The sequence below is a fragment of the Leptodactylus fuscus genome, chromosome 1, assembly GCF_031893055.1.
Source record: "Leptodactylus fuscus isolate aLepFus1 chromosome 1, aLepFus1.hap2, whole genome shotgun sequence".
NCBI lineage: Eukaryota > Metazoa > Chordata > Amphibia > Anura > Leptodactylidae > Leptodactylus > Leptodactylus fuscus.
This window is the reverse complement of record NC_134265.1, coordinates 267,721,506-267,745,534: the sequence shown is the minus strand read 5'-3', so window position 1 is coordinate 267,745,534 and position 24,029 is coordinate 267,721,506. Positions and strand designations below refer to the sequence as shown.

Here is a 24,029-nt window from a genome sequence, read left to right as displayed (position 1 = left end):
AATCATCTTTGAATTTGCCCTTGAGGAAATGCGCTCTGCTTGTCTCCAACATGATATAACTCAATTCTGCTTGTAACAAACTACCATAGAGATAACACTTCCTTCCCATTTGCTCGTATTCATTAAGCGCCTGTACTTTAGGAATGTGCTGTCCTTCACTGTCTGTCAAGCACATTCTCTCATCACCCATCTTGAAATTCACCTCCTAAGGTAACATTTCAGCAGCTCCTCTGGCAGATGAATGTACTGTGTATGGATTCAGAATGACTCCTTTTACTCTACATGACACGACAGATTGGCTTCAGTTAGGTAACATTTTCATTTTAATGTGCATCCCCATCTACAAAAGACAATATAGATGATAAATTATGCAGTCCACTTCTTTTGTTGGTAAGTCTCATAAAACCGCATAAGGGAGTCCGGAATTCTTGGTTTGACAATTGTCAAAGCTTTATCAAAATGCTTTCCTGTAACGTAACTTGCATGTATGTCCTCCTCCATACACAATAATGCGGCCTCCTGACAGACAGCCGTGATCTGCAAAAAAAAAAAAAAAATATATATATATATATATCAGTTTATGGAAACATAGTATACAAAATAGGACAATTTGTAATCAAAATCATGTTACAACATAGACTAAAGTTAGAATATGAGGAAGGAGGTAAAATCCTGTAGTAAGACACACAGATTGCACATTCGTAGCTTTGGACATTTCTTTTTTCCTTTATAATAAAGCTTCACGGGTTCCGCATCAGTATCCGGCTCAAAAAACCGCCTCCCATTGAATTTAATGGGTTCCTTTTTCCATAAGTTTGTTCCTGAAAGTGGAAAAAAAGAACCGACATGCCCTATTTTCAGGTGGATTCAGCGGCGGATTCATTTGGGCCTAATCCAGAGTGGAATGCCGTGACTGGATGCCGGTGCACTGTATGGACTGCAATGGTATCCCGTCGCAGCTACTCTTTTTTTGGACTGGATTCTGAAGAGGCCTCCGCCTCAAAATCTGGTCCAAAAAACCCCTGTGTGAACCCGGCCTTACTCTTATGTAATAAAATGGTGGTCAACTAGGCAAGAAGTCAAGTGGTTACTGAACAACATGAAGCATGGAGGGATAAAGTCGTCAATTGTATAGTGTAGACGTAGGTTCCCAATCCTTATTCAGTAAATGAAGGCAGACGTCACACTTGGATGTGCCAATGGTAGTCTCTGCTCTACCATACGCACTATTGGATGTGCCAATGAACACGTTTATTGAACACCAAGTGTGACGTCTGCCTTCGTTTACTGAACAACATGAAGTATCACATGCTACAGAAAGACAAATGGTACCAATTTTTAACCCTTTATTAGTGTGTAGTTGGAGACTTTATATATATCAGCTACACATTTTCACAAGTAAAATACGTTTTGACTTCAATATCAGAAATCTATTACGCACGCCTCTTCATACTCCATGTCTATATCTTCCTAATCCTGGCTTCCTCCACAAAGACTCTCACGGCAGATGGAAAGGGATGACCATGGTGAATGCCTGGTGTGTGGCCATATGGCCAATCGTATGTAAGGGTGCTAGATTTACAGCTTGTATCCACAGTCACCAGGATTCTGTAAATTGTTTCGGTCAGTAGGGACAGTTACTTTGACTTTACCAGCAAACTCTACCCCTGGCACCATCCTGTCAACAATATAACGGAATAAACTTGTTGCTCTTAATGTTGGTTTGATAAATATGTGCAGAAAGTACAAAGGTAAAAGGGTTTTTGATAGCTCTGAATGTTTTTCCCCTCCAGCTCCCAGGCTTTTAGACAGCGGAAGCAGGCCAAGACTGGTGTCATTCTAAAGACATAAAGACACATTGCTGTTGTGAAAAGGGCTTGCGGGATGAAAAGAGATATTGTGAGGTTTCAGTACAGCAGAGAATACAGTGATTGGTATTCACAGTGCGCCCATCTCTGTGAACCAAAGGACCAGCTGAACCCTATTTGTTTGCCCATTCAGCATATTTTTTCTGTTTGTTCATTTGCGGTTGCCCTGCATATGCCATGCTGATGGAAGCCAAAGCAGTTAAGTCGCATTTTAGAGGATTTAGCAGCATGTTTAGGAAGCTTTGACAAAAACATGCACGTCTTTAGGTGGCTTTGTCATGCAACAATATTACACTTAGTGCCATGCGGCTGGTTTTTACAGGGCCAATGAAGCTAAAAATCTACACTGAATTCCTGTCAGTGCGGGCGAAATTCTATACCATTCAATGCATTTTCCTCCCGATTCTTTCTCCTTTCATTCAGTGTTTCAGGTCTTTGAAAGATATGGTAACTATTCCGGTCTTACTTGAATGCGGCACAACCCAGCTCTGCCCTGTCACTAATCTACCAGCTATATCAGGTGATGATTTTAGCGGCTCTGAGATATACGGAGATAACACACAATGACTGCTAACAGTTTTCCTGACATCTTGACATTTTCGTGCGTCTTACAGAAGCTGTCAGTTCTGACTTTTCTCTAAGTATTCCATGGTTTCATATATTTCTTACAAATCTTTTTTAAAGAGCACTTGTCATGTTAAAAATACAGTCCAGTCTACAGATTTATAGTTTGTAAAATTCCAGTATAACTAGACATTTATTTAGTATTATTGTTTATTTATATAGCACAATTAATTTCATGGTGCTTTACATTTGGGGGTTACATACAAAATATACGGGCAGATATAAAACTAACAGTGACCGACTGGCACAGTGGGGTAGAGGGCCCTGCCCGTGAGGGCTTACAATCTCTGAGGGAAGGGGGAGAGACAGAAGGAGAGGGGGAGACTGTACAGATGGTGGTGCAGTGATAGTGGTGTTATTGGAGGTTGTAGGCCTTACTGAATAGGTGAGTCTTCAGGGCCTTCTTGAATCCTGTGATTGTGAGGGTCAGTCTTATGTGTCTTGGTAAGGAGTACCAGAGTATGGGAGATGCACGGGAGAAATCTTGGAGACGGTTGTGTGAGGAGCGGATGAGAGCAGAGCGGAGTAGGAGGTCATTGGAGGATCTGAGGTTACGTGTGGGCAGGTAACGGGGGATTAGGTTGGAGATATATGGAGGGAACAGGGTGTGGATCATTTTGTATGTTAACGTTAGTAGCTTGAAGTCAATTTGCTGGGCTATGGGTAGCCAGTGGAGGGACTGGCAGAGGGGGGCAGCTGATGAAGATCGGGGGGTGAGGTGGATTTCTCTGTTCTTTCTAGGGTTGGAGTCCAGTTTATAGTCCTACTTAGTGACTGATGGCCATTGTTGTGTCAGTATGCATACACTCGCTGAACCACCAAGTAGGACCACCCACTGGATTCCTAACCCTGGAGAGAACAAGGAAATGACAGATTATACAGAATCTTATCAATCAGTTCCTCCTGCCCTATAACATGCTGCCTGTAGAGTGGACACCATTTTGTACATGACAGGTGTCTTTTAACCCTCTTTTGAAGACTGAACCAATTTCCGTTTCTGCATTTGTTTTTTTCTTCTACCCACTTTTTGGTTTACACAATGAGTTATTTGTGGGACAAACTGTACTTTGTAATGACACCATTCATAATTCTGTGCAATGGACTAGAAAGCTGAAATTTTTTTTTGAATGCGCTAGAATTGGAAAAAAAATGCATTTGCGCCAATTTCTTAGGGGTTTAATTTCAAAATTCACTATATGGTAAAAATAACTTGTGACTTGTATTCTGTGGGTATCCTGGCAATACCAAATTTATAAAGTATTTTTAATGTTTTATTTAAAAAAATGCCAAATAAGATTTCTGACACCTGTAACTTTTTCATATTATCATATTGTACAGAGTGTTATGCGTGATAAGATTTTTTTTTTTTTTTTAAATATTAATTCTATTTTGTGGAAAGTCTGACAGTTTGATCACTTTCTGTTCAATTTTTTTTAGAAGGCACAATGTTGAAAAAAAAAAATGCTATTTGGCTATTTAGATTTTTTTTTTTTTACCCACTACGGCATTCACAATAAATATTTTTAATTTTAATAGTCTGGACATTTTGGAATGCAGGGATGCCTAAATTGTTTTTACGATTTTTTTTTTTTATGTGATGTAGGGAAACTGGGTGATTAGAATTTTTGTGCTTGTTGTGTTTTGTTTTTTTTATACTTCTTTCAGAAATTTTTTTTTTCTTTCATTTTCAGTCCCCTAATGCACCTTGAATCCTAATGGTTCTCATCGCTCATACAATACATTGCAACATTAGGCTCTGGGTTATCATGGCAACCGACTGTCAGAGGGCAGGGATCTTTAAAAATGTTGGCGCCCATGACACTTGTGCACTTTAGATGCTGCAGCTAAACATGACCGTTGTATCTAAAGTGTTAACAGTATAGATTGATGCCAGCTATTAGCGGCAGGTGCTGGCTATATTATACAGCTGGCATGTTTCTTGTATTGGGGGGGTGCACAAAGGCCCTCATAACCAATGAAGTGCTGATGCATCATTGTTTTTAAGGAGTTAATAGCTGTTCAGTCATAAATGATATGATCAAATAATATACTATGATCCGTATTAGAATGAAATAGGTGAGTGACTGTCAATGTGGTATCTACACTGTGACCCTGTCCAGTTAGTACTGCCAATGTCAGCTTGCGTGGTGACACACTATATTGAGAAGGGTGAGAGTGTAGTGTTCCACTGGGAGCACTACAAAATATATATAGTTCATTTGCCTTACGTTATACATTGTACATTTTCTCTATATAACGAATGGTTTCTCTCTTAGGTTAGGTTCCCATCTGCGCTCGGGTCTCCATTCGGGGTCTGCTTGGGAAAGAGAGGGTAACTGAATCCCCAAAAGCAGATGTGAACCCGAGCCTTACATGGGCTGCACTATACCACTGTTGGTTTGGAGCAAAGATTTGATACAGCCTAAGGAGTAAGTTTTGTAAAGGAGCAGGAGACAAGCAGTCCTCTGTAGTCCTTTGAAGAGTGAGGAAGTGCAGAGTAGTGAGACTTAGGTAGATAGATGGACCTTAGGTACGTTACATGGACCTCAGAGCAATGACCTACCCAGCGTCACAGGATAGACTGGGTTACCTGTGAACCTATACCCCAGAGTGGGTACGGGTAAAGACTTTTAAGACTTTTGTTAAGAGAGGGTGGCACACAAAGGAATAAGGACAGTCTCAGCAAGGAAAGCACAAACTTCCATCCAGGTGTACCAACTGCCGGCTCAGTCCCAACTCACAGTGGCAAAAATTGCAAAAATTGTACCTCCATGCTTGGAAGCTGTTCTACTATGTTCCACCTCAGGTAAAGTACCAAGTTACGATATTCCTGCACACCTCCTGTTTCCTGAGTTTATGGTCTTATTCTGCCCAACTATAAAGGTTCCTCCAACATCCATTATGCTCTGAATCACTAGACTGAACTAGGATGTGTGCCCTGGTGAAACCAGCACCAGATCCTCTTTAGATCATATCTGTTACAGATCCTCTTTAGATCATATCTGTTACAGATCCTCTTTAGATCATATCTGCCACCACTTTGCATAGGCTTTTAATTGCCAGATAAATCAAAATAAGGAACAATCAAGGTATGAACATGGCAGCCATGTTCCACATCTCCCTTGGATGCAACGCCACTATTAGCAATTCAGTAGTGCTAGAAGTCATTGGCTGTTGTCAGCTTGTGCCTCATGTAAATAGGGATATGCTTCTAACAGTAATGAAACTGTGCCTGAACAACTGCACCTTCTGTCACATACAGTGGCAATGGTCGCTTCATGTAAACTGTGCAAAATGTACACTAATCAACCTGCCGTATCACCAGCACAGAAAATCTGCCATTGTAATGTTCTTTAAAGGGTCCACTATTTAAAGAAACAATGCAAAATATTCTAAATGAAATATGTAAGTAGCCACATATTTAAGGGGAAACTGTCACCATAAATATGTTGTGTATGTTATAGGGCAGGGGTAAGTGAGCAGATTGATATATAATTTGTCATTTATTTCTCTGTTCTGTTTATGCATAAGAGGAATATTTGTCCTTTTGAGTGATCCTTACAGTGACTGAGTGATATGCACAGTTGTAGAGAGGAGGCTGTCATTCATTGTTAGGACCGCCCACTGGACTCAATTACTCCTTCTAAACATACAAAGAACAGAGAAATAAATGGATAAATAAAAAGAATAACCTGAATATTTTATACAAAACTGTATATCAATCTGCTCAGCTCCTCCTGCTCTATAACATGCTGCCTGCAGTTTAGACTGTATTTTTCACAGTCTATATATCTCACATATGGTGACGGATAACTTTAGCAAGTGATTTATTTTACTAGTTATTATTCAAATGACAGGCTGCCCGTGTGTAAATATTAGTTTAGCTCATAAAATGGCTACCTCACCATATACAGGCAGTATGCTTTCTATAAACAGGTGTTAATTGCAAATCTAACCACACGCCTATGCTGGAAAAAGGGTGAACCAGGTAGCATGCCTCCAACATCCCAGTAATACTGCTTTTTTTTTTTTTTTTTAACTCGCTCCAATCTTTCCATGTTGGAGCTTGTTGTTTGTAAAGAAGAACGTGGATGAAAATGAGGTGAGGAGCCTGACATTCCTTAGTGGTGATGAATATGAATGAAATACACAAGGATGCCAACTGCAAACACTTTCCTCCTAGTGCTGCTAGTATCCATTGACTAGATGAGGATCCCAAATACACCTGAGAGAGACAATATAATAATGCTGTGTCTGGAAATGTAAGTACTGGCCATGTATCACTAGCTCACAGAACTATCTTTAGTAGCAGTAACTTAAAGTAATGTTCTTCCATATGGCTCTATCAGTCTCTCAAATCATTCTAGAGGAACTTTGGCCTACTCTTCTTAACAGTGCTGCTTCAGCTTTTCAATTGGGTTGAAGTCTGGACTGTAACTGGACCTTTGCAACACACTGAATATTTTTCAGCCAGTTCTGTAGTAGATTTGCTTGTGTTTTTGGGATCATTGTCTTGTTGTATGACTCAGTTTCGGGTAAATTTTTAGCTGCTGAACAGATGGTCTCACATTTGACTCTAGAATACCCCAGAGGAGTTCTAGAATACAGAGGAGTTTCTGGATAGGTCAATGACTGCATGGTGCTCAGGTTCTGCAGCTGCAAAACAAGCCCATATCATTACCCCTCTACTACTCTACTGGGCAGCTGGTGTGAGGTGCTTGTGCTGATATGTAGTGTTTTTTTGCCATACTCGTCGATGTGCGTTATGCTCAGACCTCTCCACTCTGATCTCACCCATCCAAGAAACCTTGTTCCAGGGGTCCTTTAGATTGTTCAGATGCAAGTTTGCAAATTTAAACCATGCTGCTATGTTCCTTTTAGAAACAAGAGGCTTTCTTTTGACAACCCTTCCAAACAAGTCACGCTTGTTCAGGTCATTTTAAAATTGTACTGTCATTATCTTGAACATTTAACATGCTAAGTGAGGTCTGTAGAGTCTGAGATGTGTTTAAGACTTGGGTTTTTTGCAATTTTTGCAATCTGACCTTGGGATGAATTTGTTGGGACACCCACTCCTGGGAGTGATGTGGCTGTATTTCAATTGTGAATAACTGATGCACTTCAGACACTTTGTAAATGGCCTTATAAACCTTTCCCGATTGATGAGCAGCAACAGTGCTTCTCTAAGATGGTTGCTGATGTCTTTTCTGGTCTGGAGCCTTTAGGTGTGTGCTAACACAAACTTCTGCTTCCATAGAGGTGATGACACTTTCTGCTCACCACTTATTCGAGGATATTTGATTAGTGGCACCCGGCTGCTCCTTACCCTCTTAATTCCTGTGAAAGTGATAAGGTTGCACTGAATGTTTCACACATTGGGCTAGTGTTTCTTAAATAATTACACTGTGTAAATTGTCATTTGTTGTTTATCTGAGGGTTTATATACCTTTTAAAGTCCAGATGTTTTCTTTTTATTATGTTCTGATGCTTAAAACTGTAGAATATGACGAGGGTGTCACTTTTCTGATGACAGTACAGTGTTGGCCAAATGTATTGGCACCCCTGCAATTCTGTCAGATAATACTCATTTTCTTCCTGAAAATGATTGCAATCGCAAACTCTTTGGTATTAATATCTTCATTTATTTTGCTTGCAATGAAAAAACACACTGGAGACTTCTAAAGTGGCCAGCAATGAGTCCAGACCTGAATCCCATAGAACACCTGTGGAGAGATCTCAAAATGGCAGCTTGGAGAAGGCCCCCTTCACATCTCAGGGACCTGGAGCAGTTTGCCAAAGAAGAATGGTCTAAAATTCCAGCAGAGCATTGTAAGAAACTCATTGATGGTTACCGGAAGCGGTTGTTCGCAGTTATTTTGTCTACAGGTTATGCTACCAAGTATTAGGCTGAGGGTGCCAATACTTTTGTCCGGCCCAATTTTGGAGTTTTGTGTAAAATGATCAATGATTTGACTTTTTTTTCCATTCTCTTTTGTGTTTTTTCATTGCAAGCAAAATAAATGAAGATATTAATACCAAAGAGTTTGTGCTTGCAATCATTTTCTGGAAGAAACTGAGTATTATCTGACAGAATTGCAGGGGTGCCAATACTTTTGGCCAACAATGTATATACAATATGAAGAGGGTGTAACACATGATGAATGCACCCCGTTTCCCCCTCTATCTAAAGAGACAAATAGTCACTGTTTGTACAGGATACTGCTTCTACTAGGCACAGACCTCTCGTGGCGTCTACTGTAGTCATTCTCATGTCTGCAATGAATACTCAGTTACCATATAATCCATGGCACCGCTCTACACTGAATAATAACTCCACCGACACAATGAGTTAAACTGAGGAATCTCACACAGAGCAATGTTTTAAGTTCACATTCAACAGGTGGGGAGGATTCAGGCCAGAGGTTCCTGTCGCTGGTTCTAACTTGCCCGGAAGATTTGTTTCCTCCTATAACATAAACCGTTTTCCAAAAATGCACAAATTATAACAAATTTTATGTCTTTCTTAGAAAGGTATGTGAGAGAAAAAAAATACTTGAAAGCATTCAAGCACAGGGGAAGACTCTTGGCTGAACACTAGATGAGGACCTGCCAGGTAAGAAATAGCATGAGGGAATAAAGCTGTCTTATTCAGGAAGGTAGATATGTATCCAGATGGAGCAAGACACATATGGCCTTGTAGAATATACCATTCATGTATTCCGTACAGAGGTGTACCACTCTCTGGGATGGATTCTCACTTTTAATATGTGTAAACAATCCATACAGTATAACTTAAAGGGGTTTTCAGGATAGAACATCTTTTTTAGAAAGTTGTGTTAATAATGGGTTAATAAGTGCACCCATATACCTTTAGCAGTGTTTGGAGTGATTTCTGGGTGTCTCTGGTTGCTGCTGCATCCTCTGCATTTGTTTACATGGTGTAACTTCCTGCTGTATAGCTTCTACACTAGTTCCCTCTCACTCAGCCCCACCCCGTCCTCTCTAACTCCGTTACACTCCCCCCCCCCCTCACTAGCTAACCTATCCCGCCCACTACTCGTCCCTCTTTCTGTCTCTCTAACCAGTGATCCTGTCCATAACTAGCCCCTTCCACCCTCCCTCCGTCTCCCTAGCTAAACTATTCTGCTCACTACTAGCAGAGAGGAAGAGGGGAGGCGCCGTTCCCAGACACAGGAAGGTAAGTATTGATGGGAATGGGGGGAGTAATTATGATGTTCCGTTTCGAAATCGATGAAACAGAACATCACCAGACTATCAGAAAGTGTCACTGGGGCAGTCACATGACCGCTCCAGGGATATGCATAATTATAGATTTTTTAAATTGAAGTAAATTAGAAGTTAGGCGGGGGGAGAGGATTTAGTTTAGGGGTTAATTCTTAGTTTATCTTGGACAACCCCTTTAAAACTGCTATACCCCAAAACAACATTTGTAAACAGGCCCAGAGAACTTGCATGCAGTTTGTAGTATGGACATGATTTATGCAGTATGCAAGTACAACCTCTGTTCCTCATACACAGTATATTTGAAGGCATTCCCGATGATGTCACTGCATATTGCAACAATAAAGCAAACAATGGGAAGATTTAGTAAGCAAGATGCCCCAGAATTCTAGTCTTACATGCCTTACACCTCTTTTACATCTTGGACAAACTAAGGGCATGGCTTTGCAAACAAGAGCATGGCCTGGGTTGACACACCATTCACCAAAAAATGCATCAAATTTTAGCAATTTTTTGGGCATAAACTAAGCAAACTAATAGGAGGTGTAAAGTTAGACTAGGCAGTCTAATAATACAACAAATTCTAAATATAGAAAAGCACCCGAATACTGTGATCATGATCATAATGCAATACTATAAAGGGATATGCTACAAAAGTAGAAGAAAACACAGTGATGTCATAGTACATGGATACTAAACAACTGAAAAGCCATAGGAAAGGTTCACTGCACACAGTGATGTGTCAGAATGAGAACTATGCACACAATTACAGTAAAATAATACAGTACAGTACAGTATAAGTATATGGAACATTTAGATTTCACTGCACCATACTAAATAACCAGACCAATCCATGCACCATCATCTGTATCATTACTATGTTTTACACTATATATGTATATGCTCTTCATTTACCTATGCAGTTACATTTAACATTGGATGATATCTTACAAGATGTAAAGCAAAACCACAGACAAATATAGTGCAGATATATGTGTATGTGTAAGTTGCGACACAATCGTAATACTTTTGCCTGGTATTTTGTTATACATCTTGCAGAGCTCTAGGTGCTTTTCCTATGTAAGCAACCTTGATTTCAGAGACAGGACAAAGCATAAATCATTTGAGTTTTTCAGGTCTCTGGTTGCAGCAGCACATGCCATGAAAATCAATCCTATTTTTAGATGCAAAGCCGAAGGGGAAGATTGCCATTTAGGGGAATATCCCATGGAATTGTTAAAGGAAGTAACATCTGCATGTAAAAGGCAGCAAACAAATGTCAGCCTATACAGAAACAAGTCAGAGAGGAAATGGAGCCACAAACTTTGCATAAACATCAAATACGCTTTAGTTGGAGCGGTATAATAAATCAATGATGTGAGTTAATAAGGCTGATGCAGGGCATTATGGAGTAAAAATATGTCCGTCCATGTACACAAGCTCACGATGAGTGGAGCAGCACCCAACATAATCCAACATGCTGTAGATTGTACACAGTGCTAGTGCAGTGTTTCCTTTTTCTAAGAGCCTCTAAAGTGCTCCAGCTGGCAAATAGTTTAATGCTGTGAGAGCCGTGTCTAGCGGGCATCACATTAATAGCAAGCAGTGTTTTCTTTGACTTCCCTGTAAAGAGTAATACTGTGTGCGTCTAAGAAAACCCCAGTCTAAAGTCTGCAGCACTGAACTACAGACTTCATGAGATGTGAACAAACACTGCTTAGAGGAGTCAGGGGTTTAACTATATTGTCACCCGGACCCTGGTGCCTGGAGGGGCCCTCTGACACTACTATTATAAACGTCACATGGTAAGTTGGGGCCCTGTTACGGTTTTTGCACTTGGACTCAGTAATGACATTTCTAGAATTGTTTGGTAATTGTTTTTTAAAGTGACACTCCCAAGTAGTCATGTAAGAAGATTCATAATCTGCTATTGGTGATGTTATCACCTGCTCTAGGACTGGCCCACAAGGGAGCAGGTGATTTCCCTGGTGGGCCCCTGACCTAGAGGGGCTAGTGGACCCCTTAGACTGTGAGGATCATCACCACAGGTTCTTCTAAAGCTGCATCAACCACTGCTGATAACTGACCTGTCTGTTTGAGAGATGGGCAGTAAGTAACAAAGAAGAAGCTTATGTAAAAGAGGAGGGGCAGAAGAACTCGGGGGCAGGAGTTTGATGAGGTCACATGGTACCTCTCAATAGTATCTGTTTGTATAGAAACCCATGATAGAAAAATAAGGTCATTATGTGACTTACTAAACCCAGTGAAAAGATAGAAAGGCACTGTGAATAGACAACTATTAATACTGTGAGGATGTTCTTTCAGGCACAAAAACCCCGCTGGAGTCTCCCTTTAGAGAATCAAGCAGGAGGAGAAGCTAGCTACTTCCTTCCCTTATTCCCTATACAGGATCAATTGTTACACTCTCTGTAAATTTAAGAACTACAGATTATTGTGAATGCTTGGGACTGTCTGACACACGTCTATTGAGAAAATAACTATAAGGTCACTGATACCATAGCATGGCTTACAGTCTGTGGGCATATTTGGCTAAGCATGTATCTGCATACTAAAAGACCAGGCTTATAAAATGAAATACTGATAGGTGACAGCAAACATGGCAGACCCACACTGTTCAGACTGCTATAGCCTATCCAATGGATACCCATAAATGTCTAGAATAGTAATAATCCTTAAAGTGTAGAATTAGTGTCACATTTCCAGAGAAGGGTCTTCTAATGCTAATAAAGTAATGTATCCCATACGTTACTTATGTTAGTCAAAGACTGCACTATTTTGTGGAGCAAGTTTTCCTCGGAGGGTGCAGAGAATTCTGTTCCTTATGAACACATGATTCGCTGTAATATCTCTGCTCCAGAGTTAATTTGTAATTTCCTGACCTAGCTGAGATGCTCGACAATCTTGGCTCATTTTCACAACATATGTGGACCTCACTACAGGAGTGAATGCAAAGTCAGCCCAAGAGGGAACTACCAGACCAGATCAGCAATCTCTGGAAAGTGACTAAAATCTAAAGCTGTCCCAGTGCACTGAGTAGTTTTTGCAAAGCTGTGCACTGCTCAGAAGGTTACACACACTTCTTCCTTGTTCATATTTATACCATTACAAGCTGCGAGACTTTAGTGTCTATGCATAGGGTGTAAAAATATGGATGGAAAGAGCAAATTGGTACTTTGGAGTTGGATTTGATATCTATACAGTCTCTAACTGGCCCACAAGGAGGCAGGAGAATCTCCTGGTGGTCTCTTGAGCTGGAGTGGGCCCCTGTGCCATCCACTGTGCATGCAGAGGGTCCTTCATGGGCAGTGGATGGTAAAGAACACAATGTACATAATTCTCAGTAAGTTTAAGACAAGCTAGTCAGCTGGCTATGGACAGAAGCCCAGGACAGAGTCTGAGGTATGGACTAAGAAACCATGTATTGCAGCAGCTTCAGGAATTTGCAAGTGATTGTCAGGTAATATCTGCATGTTGTACAGTAGACCCCCAAAATATATTGTGCTGGTAGGTCCTAAGCAACCTAGCCTGACACTGCATGTATAAGGACAATGGGGCAGATTTATGAAGACTAATGTTACTAATGCCAATCTTCATAGCCCTGGAGCCAGTGGGGGGGTGTTCCTCATATATGAAAAGGGACACCCTTCACTGGGCTGTGCGCCCGAGGGGAAAATTTATGCCCACAGGACAGGCACAAAGTGCACATGGGCAGTCACCTTTACAAACCCATTCAAGTGAATGGGTTTGAAAACTGACTGCCGGGTTTCAGTCTCTGTCCAGTTTCGCAGGGCAGAAGACGGAAACCGGCCGGATTGCACAAACAGGACAACGAGCGCGGGTGTGAAAGCGCCCTAAGCAGACATACTAGATAATATGGGGACCAACAACTAAAGGGGAGGTATTTCTATTTAGACATAAGTTTCAGTAAATGAGGACTATGGATGATAGAATAGGGTCACATTAAATTTTCTGTGGGTTTTACTATCGGGCCCTATGTTTACCACTGGTGTGGACATTGGGGGAGTTTTATCAAGACTAGTTTTCAGTGCTAATCTTGATATCCCTTGTATTGTCAGAGGATCCATGTCAGATGTTCAGGGTTACAGAAGATTTATAAGTACTCTACAAGGCATTGGTCAAATGTTCTACTGACAGGCATGGACTGGCCCTCTAAACCTTTGGAAAAGGGTGACTTTTGTCTTCTTAGGACATACTATACCATACTTGCCTTCAGACAACACACCTCCAGACAGCCTGTCACACCCTTTAGTCAACTACAGTCAACATTGGGGTTGCTTTGTATTCCATGCTTTATTTTCTAACCAGGACACATCAAATTTGATAGGATTAGTCCAGAAAATGAGGAACTGTACTGGCAAATTTGGGACAGTTGGCAAGTATACAAAAAGAGTGCCAGAGTTGATAGGCGGCCTATCGCAACACTGGAGGGAAAGATGCTGATTGGTATTAATGTATTTTTCTTTTTTAAAACCTTTCTTCTGTCCATATTTCTATTTTATAATCGCAGACAACTCCTTAAAAAACCAGACAGAATCACCACTGTTCCAATGCTTACCAAGTTCCATCGAGTCTCTTCTTCCTGGTCCCCTTTGGACACACACAAATTGCTTGACTGCCTTTCCATCCCTTGAATATGCCACAAGACAGGACCCGAAGTGTAAGCCCGAGGGCACCTGGTGTCAGAATGGCAGCAGAGTGTATCGGCGCCGTAATGCCTTTTCTATTATTTTTAATCAATTTCATAACATCTTTACCTAACAATTTTAGTTGGCCACAATGATGAGTCAGTTGTCTTTAGTGGACTGTACATTTTCCAGACCACAAGCCATTAATCATCTTTAGGGTGAGGTGGAACAGGCGATGTGTATTACGGTTAACCGAACGTCTAATGTGGAGCAGCTGTATCTAGGCCATGACCATGAAGGCGAGGAGGTAGTAGTAGTACTCAATATACCATTCCCATCTATTAATGTTTCCTTCAGCATAAACAAGAAAGCAGTATAAAATATCAAAGCGTTTTCTTCCTGGAAATCATATTGTTACTTTATACAGACCAACAGTGATATAGAATGCTACATGGCTTCAACATACTCCAAGAAGAAACATGCAAGAGAAAGCCATGGGAGCCATCTTTTTGGTCAGGATTTTGAGGCGGATACAGTCTCAAAGTCCTGATCAAAATACTCTGTCTGAACTTACCCTTTCTCTTGCATGTTTCTTCTTGGGGTTCCGGACCAAAATCTCCGTCTGAACTTACCGAAACATGCGTTTGAGAAGGCAGCTGTGGTGTCTGTATGAATTAACATACACCATACATTTATTCCATCCTTGCACTAATATTGTATGTATCGCTTAGTACAGATTAGATGTAGTTACTATTGGTTGGTAGATTATGCAACTGCTTTGATACACTATAGACTCAGCAACAAATGAATAGCACTCCAAAAATAAATAAAAAAAAGGTGAGGATTTATTCCATAGCAACGTTTCGGTCCCAGAAATGCAGGACCTATGGAATAAATCCTCACCTTTTTTTGATTTATTTTTGGAGTGCTGTTCATTATGATTAATGTTTAACCTCTTCCCACTTCTCAACATTTCGTCACACTGAGCATTCAGTTAACACTTATGGCACTACAATGCTGCAGGCACAGAAGCTGTGTCTGCGGCATTATTTCCAGAACCTGGGCGTATTGCACAGCCAAGGCCCAGGCCTAGCCGCCAGAGTCAGAAGATATTCCAAGTCTGGCAGATTAACCCCTTAGATGCCATGAGCAATAGTGATCACAGCATTCAGTGGGTCCGGATGAAAGATCACCCCTCCCTTTCCCAGTCAACCCCTGGATTCCCCCTCGATAAAAATGTGGTGCCCGAGGGGTTCGCATGGCAGGCAGGAAGCCAAGCAATGGCCTTCTGACTACCTATGCACATTACACATACTGAACCTACACTATGTGATCAAAAGTATCCAGACAACCTCAAAAACATAAGTTTTTCATATTAGGTGCATTGTGCTGCCACCTACTTCCAGGTACTCCATATCAGCGACCTCAGTAGACATTAGACATCGTGAGAGAGCAGAATGGGGCGCTCCGCGGAACTCACAAACTTCGAACGTGGTTGGGTGATTGGGTGTCACACATCACACAGGTCACACGAATGCCCAGTGAACGTCATCTGCCAGCGTGTGTAGTGCCAACAGTAAAATTCGGAGACAGTGGTGTTATGGTGTGGTCGTGTTGTTCATGGAGGGGGCTTGCACCCCTTGTTGTTTTGTGTGGCACTATCACAGCAAGGCCTACATTGGTGTTTTAAACACCTTCTTGCTTCCCACTGTTGAAGAGCAATTCGGGGATGGTGATTGCATCTTTCAACATGATCGAGCACCTGTTCATACTGCACGGCCTGTGGCGGAGTGGATACACGACAATAACATCTCTGTAATGGACTGGCCTGCACAGAGTCCTGACTTGAATCCTATAGAACACCTTTGGGATGTTTTGGAACGCCGACTTCGTGCCAGGCCTCACTGACCTCCATCGATGCCTCTCCTCAGTGCAGCACTCCGTGAAGAATGGGCTGCCATTCCCCAATAAACCTTCCAGCACCTGATTGAACATATGCCTGTAAGAGTGGAAGCTGTCATCAAGGCTAAGGGTGGGCCAACACCATATTGAATTCCAGCATTACCGATGGAGGGCGCCACGAACTTGTAAGTCATTTTCAGCCAGGTGTCCGGATACTTTTGATCACATAGTGTATGTGCACTGTGCTGCAACACTTTATATTGCAGTACATTGCACTGTGGATCCGAGATCCCAAGTTCAAGTCCCAAGTGGGACAGGTGAAAAAAACAAACAAAGAACACCACCACCCCCCGTGTGTATCTAAGTCTCCACTATCCAAAAATAGTGTAATTTATCCCATACAGTGAGCGCCGTAAAAAAAAAAGAAAAGATAGAAAAGTTAATAAAAACCAATCAATTGTATGTATCCCAAATTGTGCCAAATAAAATGTGAAAAGAAAAAATTAAAAGCTTATGAATTTTGGACAGCAAGGAGGGAAAATATTAAAGTCAGAATTAATGCACAAACTAGCCTGAATCCTTTATAGGGTTAAATAAAGATTTGTGATTTTATCGTGGATTTTGTGTGTCACTTTTTGGCGGTTTTTAAATCCATTTTAGTATCAGACAATGGTAGTATTATACATAGGATTATGTGATGTGATGAGGGAAGCTTTACCTTGATGACACCCTGCGCCTCAGCTGTCTCTACATACAGAGCTGAATAGTCTCCCCAGTCATGGAGTTATAGAGTCAACTTTCTGTTCGGTGTCTGAGTTGCTCTGTTCTTGTGTTTACTGAACTTGGATAAAACGCCCTTTAGCTCCATGTTCCATTACTGCGAGCCTCCATAAACAAGCTGATATGCGCAACCACTGATTATATTAGCCCTAAAAGAGTTCTGAAGCAAATGAAAAATATCAACTTCCATTCCTAAAAGCACTGTTTTCAATTTTCTGAAGGAAATTAAATAATGTATAAATCAAGTGCTGGGCTCGAGCCCAGTCAGCTGAACATCACTTGGTCCTTTTAAGGCGGAGAGGAAGTGTCTGTTGCAGTGGGGACAAGCCAAGAGAAATAACAGCTAACCTCAGCTCCATGTGAAAGTCATTTGAGATAATAGGGGAGGCTGCACACAGGTTGGAAAGAGGACCACATACTAACTGCGAGCAAGAAAACATACATCCTAGTCGTGTACTTGCTGTCCAGAGATAAATCTGCATGTAAGCAGGTGAACCGCCAATGTAAGCGGCACCAGTCACTGACTTTTACCTAGATATTTTGGAGCCGCATTAGGCTACAGTACAATTGCAGGCCGCTATAACCCGCAGCAAAGTACTGTACAAGTTACATGGATGGGATTTTGACAAATCTCATTCGCACACTGCAGAAAAAAAACTATAGCTCAAAGTGTCTTGTGTGGCAGGTTTTGAACACGTAGCATGTCAATTACTGCCACGTATTTGGCTGCGGATTTACAATGCGAAGGGTGAAACTTGGTCTCAGCGCATGGGAAACTGACTATGAAACCTGTACCACAATCCTACCGCCAGTTTACTTAGACTAAAGAAGGTTGCACACCACTGTATGAATGGTCAATGTACTATCCGGGTTTTTCCTGAATATCACGTGGGCCCATTCATTTCTATGGGGCCGTTCACATGACCATGAATTACACGGTACAGCGTGCAGGCTGACAGTCTGGACCGCAAAATACGGAACAGGTCCTATCCTTGTCAGATTTTGCTTCAGCGATTTCTATTCATTGTATGAAAGGTGTCGGGAAGCGCAGCAGGTGCACATGTGGCACATGGATGATATCCGTGTGTCGCCTGTCCCATTCATTCACGGCCACTGGTTAGCACACAGTTGTGTGCATCCAGCAAAATCTTCGTTTTATGTTGTATTACACTCAGTGGCCAAAAGTCACAGGAAGGCATGTCCCAGTGCTGGTTGTGTCAGATATGACGTTCAAACAGTGTGACGCGATGCGGCCGATGGCGCTAGTGTCACCAGGATATCTGAGCAGTCTGATGCAGACAGGTGTCTTGTGAACATAAAATGATGTTGAGAGTTAAGTGACTTTGAACGTGGGATGATAATCGGTGCAAGACGCATGGAGCGTAGCATTTTGGACATTAACTGGGAACTTGGGTTTCTGAGGTCAACAGTGTCTCAGGTGGACCTCCAATATCGCAGAGACAATGTTGGCAGCCGTGTAAACCAGCCTCACCAGTCGACCACGAGTGTTTGATGAACAGGCGTCACGTCACCTCCGCAGTCATACAGATCTCGACGGTCTACTGTGGGTCAAATCACGGCTGATTTGAATATGGGGCCAGGACCCCATTTCCACCAGGACTGTACGCCGAGAACTGCACTGCATAGGCTTCAACAGTCGACACCCGATCCATGTCCCTTTGCTGACGCAACAACAGAGAGTTCGAAGACTGGCAAGGGCCCGCGACCATCATCATTGGACCATGGAACAGTGGCGGCATGTGGCATGGCCTGATGAATCAAGGTTCCAGTTGTACAGAGCCAATGGGCGTGTGAGAGTGTGGCGTATGCCCCATGAAGCCATAGATCCTGCAAGCCAACAGGGACATGTCCAGGAGGGAGGTGGCTCCGTCATGGTCTGTGCCATGTTCACATGGTCGCAATTGGGCCCCATTGTCTGGGTGCAGGGATCAATGACTGGTGCTTGATACGTGCAACTTATGGCAGGCCATCTGTACCCCTTTCTGGTGTTGGAGTTCCCTGATTGTGATGCTGTGTACCAACAGGACAATGCAACATGTCATCAGTCGTTGGTGGCACGGGACTGGCTTAATGAACACACCAGTGACCTCAACCCCATAGAGCATTTCTGGGATGCTGTGGATACCAGTGTCCGCTGCATGGACCCAGCACCAACTACACAGGACCAATTGTAGGCTGCAGTGCATACTGCATGGATCAGTATCCCTCCAGAACCCTTACATCACCTCGTGGAGTCCATGCCTTGTCGTCTTGCTGTAGGTATCAGGGCTCGTGGAGGGGCGACCTGCTATTAACGGGGCATTTGGTACCTTCCCATGACTTTTGGCCAGCAAGTGTATGTAGATACAAATCGGCGTCAGTATGACATAGCCAGGTCATTTATACACATTTTTACAATGATCACAACGCATTATTCGTCCTTGGAGGCCTATGTACTAATATGTAAACACACAAGAGGCAGATTAAACGTTAACCTGTGTAAAAAAAAAAACAAAAAAAAAACTTTATTTTTGGATGGATGTGAATGTGTTGAAGAGGACGATCTGTAAGCCCTGGACTTGAAGGCTAGTGCTACATGGCGACATAAGATTGCATTGCCATGCTACTATGTGACACTTGAGGCCGGGGCCCCATGTGGCGTTTTAGTGCTTCTGGAAATCTCAGAATGTCAATTATACCCACAGAAATGCTTGCGGTTTCCCTATAGGTATAATGGAAGCAGAAAGTCCGCAGAGCTCTGTGGACTGTGAAAAGTGCTGCAGGAAAAAAAATGTGAAGTGTTGCTGTCACGGTTTTTCCCACATCGCTTTTTTTTTTTTGCTGTAGCCCACTACATTGGGCCTTAGCCTAGCCTCAAATCAGTTTTTCATACTGATGACTGCAAGGATAGGTCATCAGTATGTGGAGGTCTGACACCCAGACCCTGTACAGAACATCTGTTCCTGCAAGGTGGTATACAAATAATAGGAGTGGCACGTAGGCTAGCAATGCCTGGCCACTAGCAACTTCCAGCAACTGAAGACTGCTCCAACAGCTGATCCGTGTGGGGTCCAGGTGTCAAACCTCCATAAGTTATCAATATGAAAAATCGATTTGTGGTGGGAAAAACCTATTAATAACCCATAATAAAAGGGAACACAAACATTTCCTACCTTTTCACACCATAAAACTGGCACAAAGCCCTTGGTCAATTTGATTAAGCCCTTTGTGTTGATAACCAGTATACTCATTCTTCGGGTAGTAGTAGAAACTACTTAGATACTTCTATACTATTAAGAAGTGGGGATTTGTTTTCAAGGGTTTGAGCAGCCGACTTGTAAGATACATCTTTGGATTCGTCTATGACCAAGAAAATTGAGGTTGAATGGAAAACAGAATATCATCATTCATTGCAGGAGATTTAGGGAGAGAAAGCAAAATTTTCAGATATTTGGTTTGTTTTGAAGTAAGATGTGATGTTAATTTTAGTCTTTTTTTATAAATCCATTGGTCTGTTTTAACTGAGCTTTGTTCACTTTCCTTTGTAATTTATTTCAGCAAAAGAAATACAAAATATGTCCCCCAGAGTGCGTTTTACAGCCTATTTTCAACATCTTTCTGAAAACAAAGCCATTTCTATTGTTTCTTGCATGGCTGATAAAAAGCATATTTTTACTGTCTCTTAAAGAGGAAGTACTTTATTTCTATTTTCTAAGATTAGAAAAACATGGCTGCTTTCTTCCAGACACAGTGCCACACTTGTCCATAGGTTGTATGTAGTATGAGGCCGGGGCCCCATGGGTCGGAAACGCCGTGATTTTCCTGCGGCGGAAATGTCGTGGAAAAAATCGAGGCATTTTACAGAATTGCAAAGTGGATGGGATTCATGCGAATCCCATGCCCACTTTGCGGTAAAAAGCGCAGCGCGGGCACACTGTGATTTCCAAAACCGGCACGGTTTTGAAAATAGCAGCATGTCAATTACATCTACGGAAATGCTGTTGGCTTCCCCGTAGATATAATGGTAACAGAAAGTCCACAGAGGAAAACTCTATGAACTTTCTTTTTAAAGCACTGCGGGAAGAACCATGATGCGTTCCCGGCACGGTTTTTCCCGCATCGCTTTACTGCTGCGGATCGTCCAGTGGGGCCTTAGCCTCACAGTTCATTTCCACTTCGTGAATACCAATGAACTGCAATACCACATTCAACCTGAACACTGGTGTGGCACTGCTTTTAAAAGAAAGTAGCCATGTTTTTTTTTTTTTTTTTTTTTAAATCTTGGATAACCCTTTTCTGTAAAGATGCTCATACAGATATAGATAATGGTTTACTTAACTCTTGGGACCTACATATCAATACAGTTGTGCTAGTTTCCTGACATTAGAAAATCTTACATTCAGACCAAATGTCATATTTATTAAGCATTTCAACACTGCAATTGATTGTTATTCCTGTCACTGTCAAACATTTGTAATGTTGAAGAATATGGTGAATACTACATCAAAGGCAAGCGCTGCACCAGAACTGATAATAGCTTTTTTCATCTTAAATTAGAAGTTACCACATTGATATGAGAGAACAATTAAATTAGTGTCAGCCTAAACTTTCTATACAGAGTTTACAGAAATGACCGAATTACCAATTTTGACCCTGATCCAGAGTTACAGTATGTTTTGTAATCCAGAGCTGCAGTCGTGATTCTGCTGGCTTCAGAGCTATAACTTCCCACATGTCTTTGCCTTTGAAAAATGACAGCTTGATTGTAGTGCAAATCTTCTCAGGAGGCATAAGTGCTGCTGCTTGCTTCTTCATGAAATTATTTACCTATTTTTTGTTGGATAACGCCACAAAACCCTTTGCACACGACCATGTGCTAAGTCAGTGTTATCTGGGTTTTTCCCGGATAGCACACTGACCCATTCATTTCTGTGGGCCTGTGCACATGACCATGAATTACACGGTCCCATGTGTCAGCCAACAGTCCGGGCTGCAAAATATGGAGAAGGTCCTATTCCTGTCCGATTTTGCGGCTGTGCCTCCATGGCTGTGGAAGAAATCAAACATCTGTGTGACGTCCATGTGCCTGCCATGCCATTTATTCATGGCCAGTGGTTAGTACATGGTCGTATGCAACCCAGCTTAGGCCAAGGCTCCACGTTGTGAAAAAAAATTTTAGTTGCAGATTTTGCTGCATATTTTTGAGGCAAAGTCAACAGTGGTTTGAAAAGAATTGCAAATTTAAAGGAAGCCCTTATAATTCTGCTAAATCCACTCCTGGCTTTGGTCAGAGAAAGCATTGATACATTAAACTGGTTGTCCAGCCCAAATAATCCCCCTTTTCTAGAAAATTGTTCAAAATGGTTTAAAATAATAAAAGAAGCCATACTTCTGGATCCCCGGCTGCTCCTGCTCCAACACTCCAGGTCCCCCTGCCAAACACTGATGACTTATGACTGCTGCAGCCAATCACATCTCCATGTCAGGTTGTCATTGCTGCAGCAGGAAGAATAGGAGCGTGGGGATCAGTAAGATGAGGAAGGTTATTATTTTAACCCATTCTGAGCCATTTTCAAAAGAAAGTTTTGTTTGCCAGACATATCTTAATAACTGGGTGTTACCGTTCCCCTCTAAATACAGTATGTTCCTATATAGTGTTATAATGTTATAAATGACTGGGCAGTGTCATTGCAGTTCCTGTAATGGAAGTTCTTAGCAAATGATGTTATTTCATGAGCAGATATTCCAAGAAGAAAAAGCTTAGCTAGAATCATGTGTTTATTTTATTATTACATGTTATATGCTGTTATATGAGCCAAGTTGTATTGTTATACAGTATACGGTAGTTGTGATACACAGATATACCAGCAGAAGCAGATCCAGCCAAGCACTAAAGGAAGGGGCTGGACAGGAAGATCACAAATACACAGGGCTTGTCAGCTATTGTGCCGCAAGCCTGGTCTATTTATTGAACACAAAACCAAGCTCAACTAGCAGCCAAAGCACATCTACCCACTGGTTAATAAACAGCAGACTGATGCTTTCTATCACACCATAGACCAATGCCAATGTGCCAAGCTACAAAAACACAACCTCAACTAAAAGCCAAAGACAGAAAACACAGAAAATGAGGAAAATACAACTTCAGCTGCATTGTTCTGGGCAATGCACAGGTGGCTTTGTTTTCCATAGTTATTAATATTATTATTGTATTATTAGGGTATGTCTCTCGTCTTAAATCTTAAGTACAATTTATTTTTTATAAATCAAAAAGTGCAGGTTACGGGAACAAACTTTGCAATACAATTCAATAAAGAAAAGTGCCCGTCTCTTTAAGTATTTCTCCTGTCTTTACTTCTTATTTGATTCATCCTGTCTGTACTCCATACACAATCAGTCTCAGTTTACAATGGGCTGTATGGAGGGGAGAAGTGGAGGAGAAAGACAAGAGATATGAGGCCATCTACAGCACTACATGACCCATTTCTGGCAGGAGACAGGTGGATTGTCAGGGATTAGTATCCATCTAAGGGTCGGTTCACATTAGCGTTTGGCTTCTGTCCGGAAGGAGTCTGCATGAGGACCCCCCCAAACGGAATACCAACGCAACTGCAAACACTGTGCAGTTAAGTACACGGACCCCATAGACTATAATGGGGTCCGTGTGCTTGCCATGCACGAGATTCATGCAGGTAGTGCGTGGCAAGCACATGGACCTCATTATAGTCTATGGGGTCCGTTTGCTTAACTGTACAGCGCTTGCCGTTCTGTTGGTATTCTGTTTGGGGGGGTCCTCATGCGGCCTCCTTCCGGACAGAAGCCAAACGCTAATGTGAACCGGGCATAAGTTGTGAAAAAGAATTGGCCCTATATATTGATGATTTCTCTATTTTAGAGGAGCTCAACTTTTCCTTCCCCTCCCCTCTCCGTAGAGTTCACTTGTTCA

General features: G+C 41.9%; 1 protein-coding gene across 1 annotated transcript in view; it reads right to left on the bottom strand.

Annotated features, from left to right (window-relative positions):
• Positions 1–339: 339 nt before the first annotated feature.
• Positions 340–24,029, bottom strand: part of AFG2A (AAA ATPase AFG2A) — a 262,459-nt gene continuing 238,769 nt past the window's right edge. Inside the window, exon 16 of the mRNA XM_075287104.1 lies at positions 340–537. Within this exon, the coding sequence (XP_075143205.1) occupies positions 367–537 (171 nt within the window). The 3' untranslated portion in view covers positions 340–366. The remainder of the gene's footprint in view (positions 538–24,029) is intronic.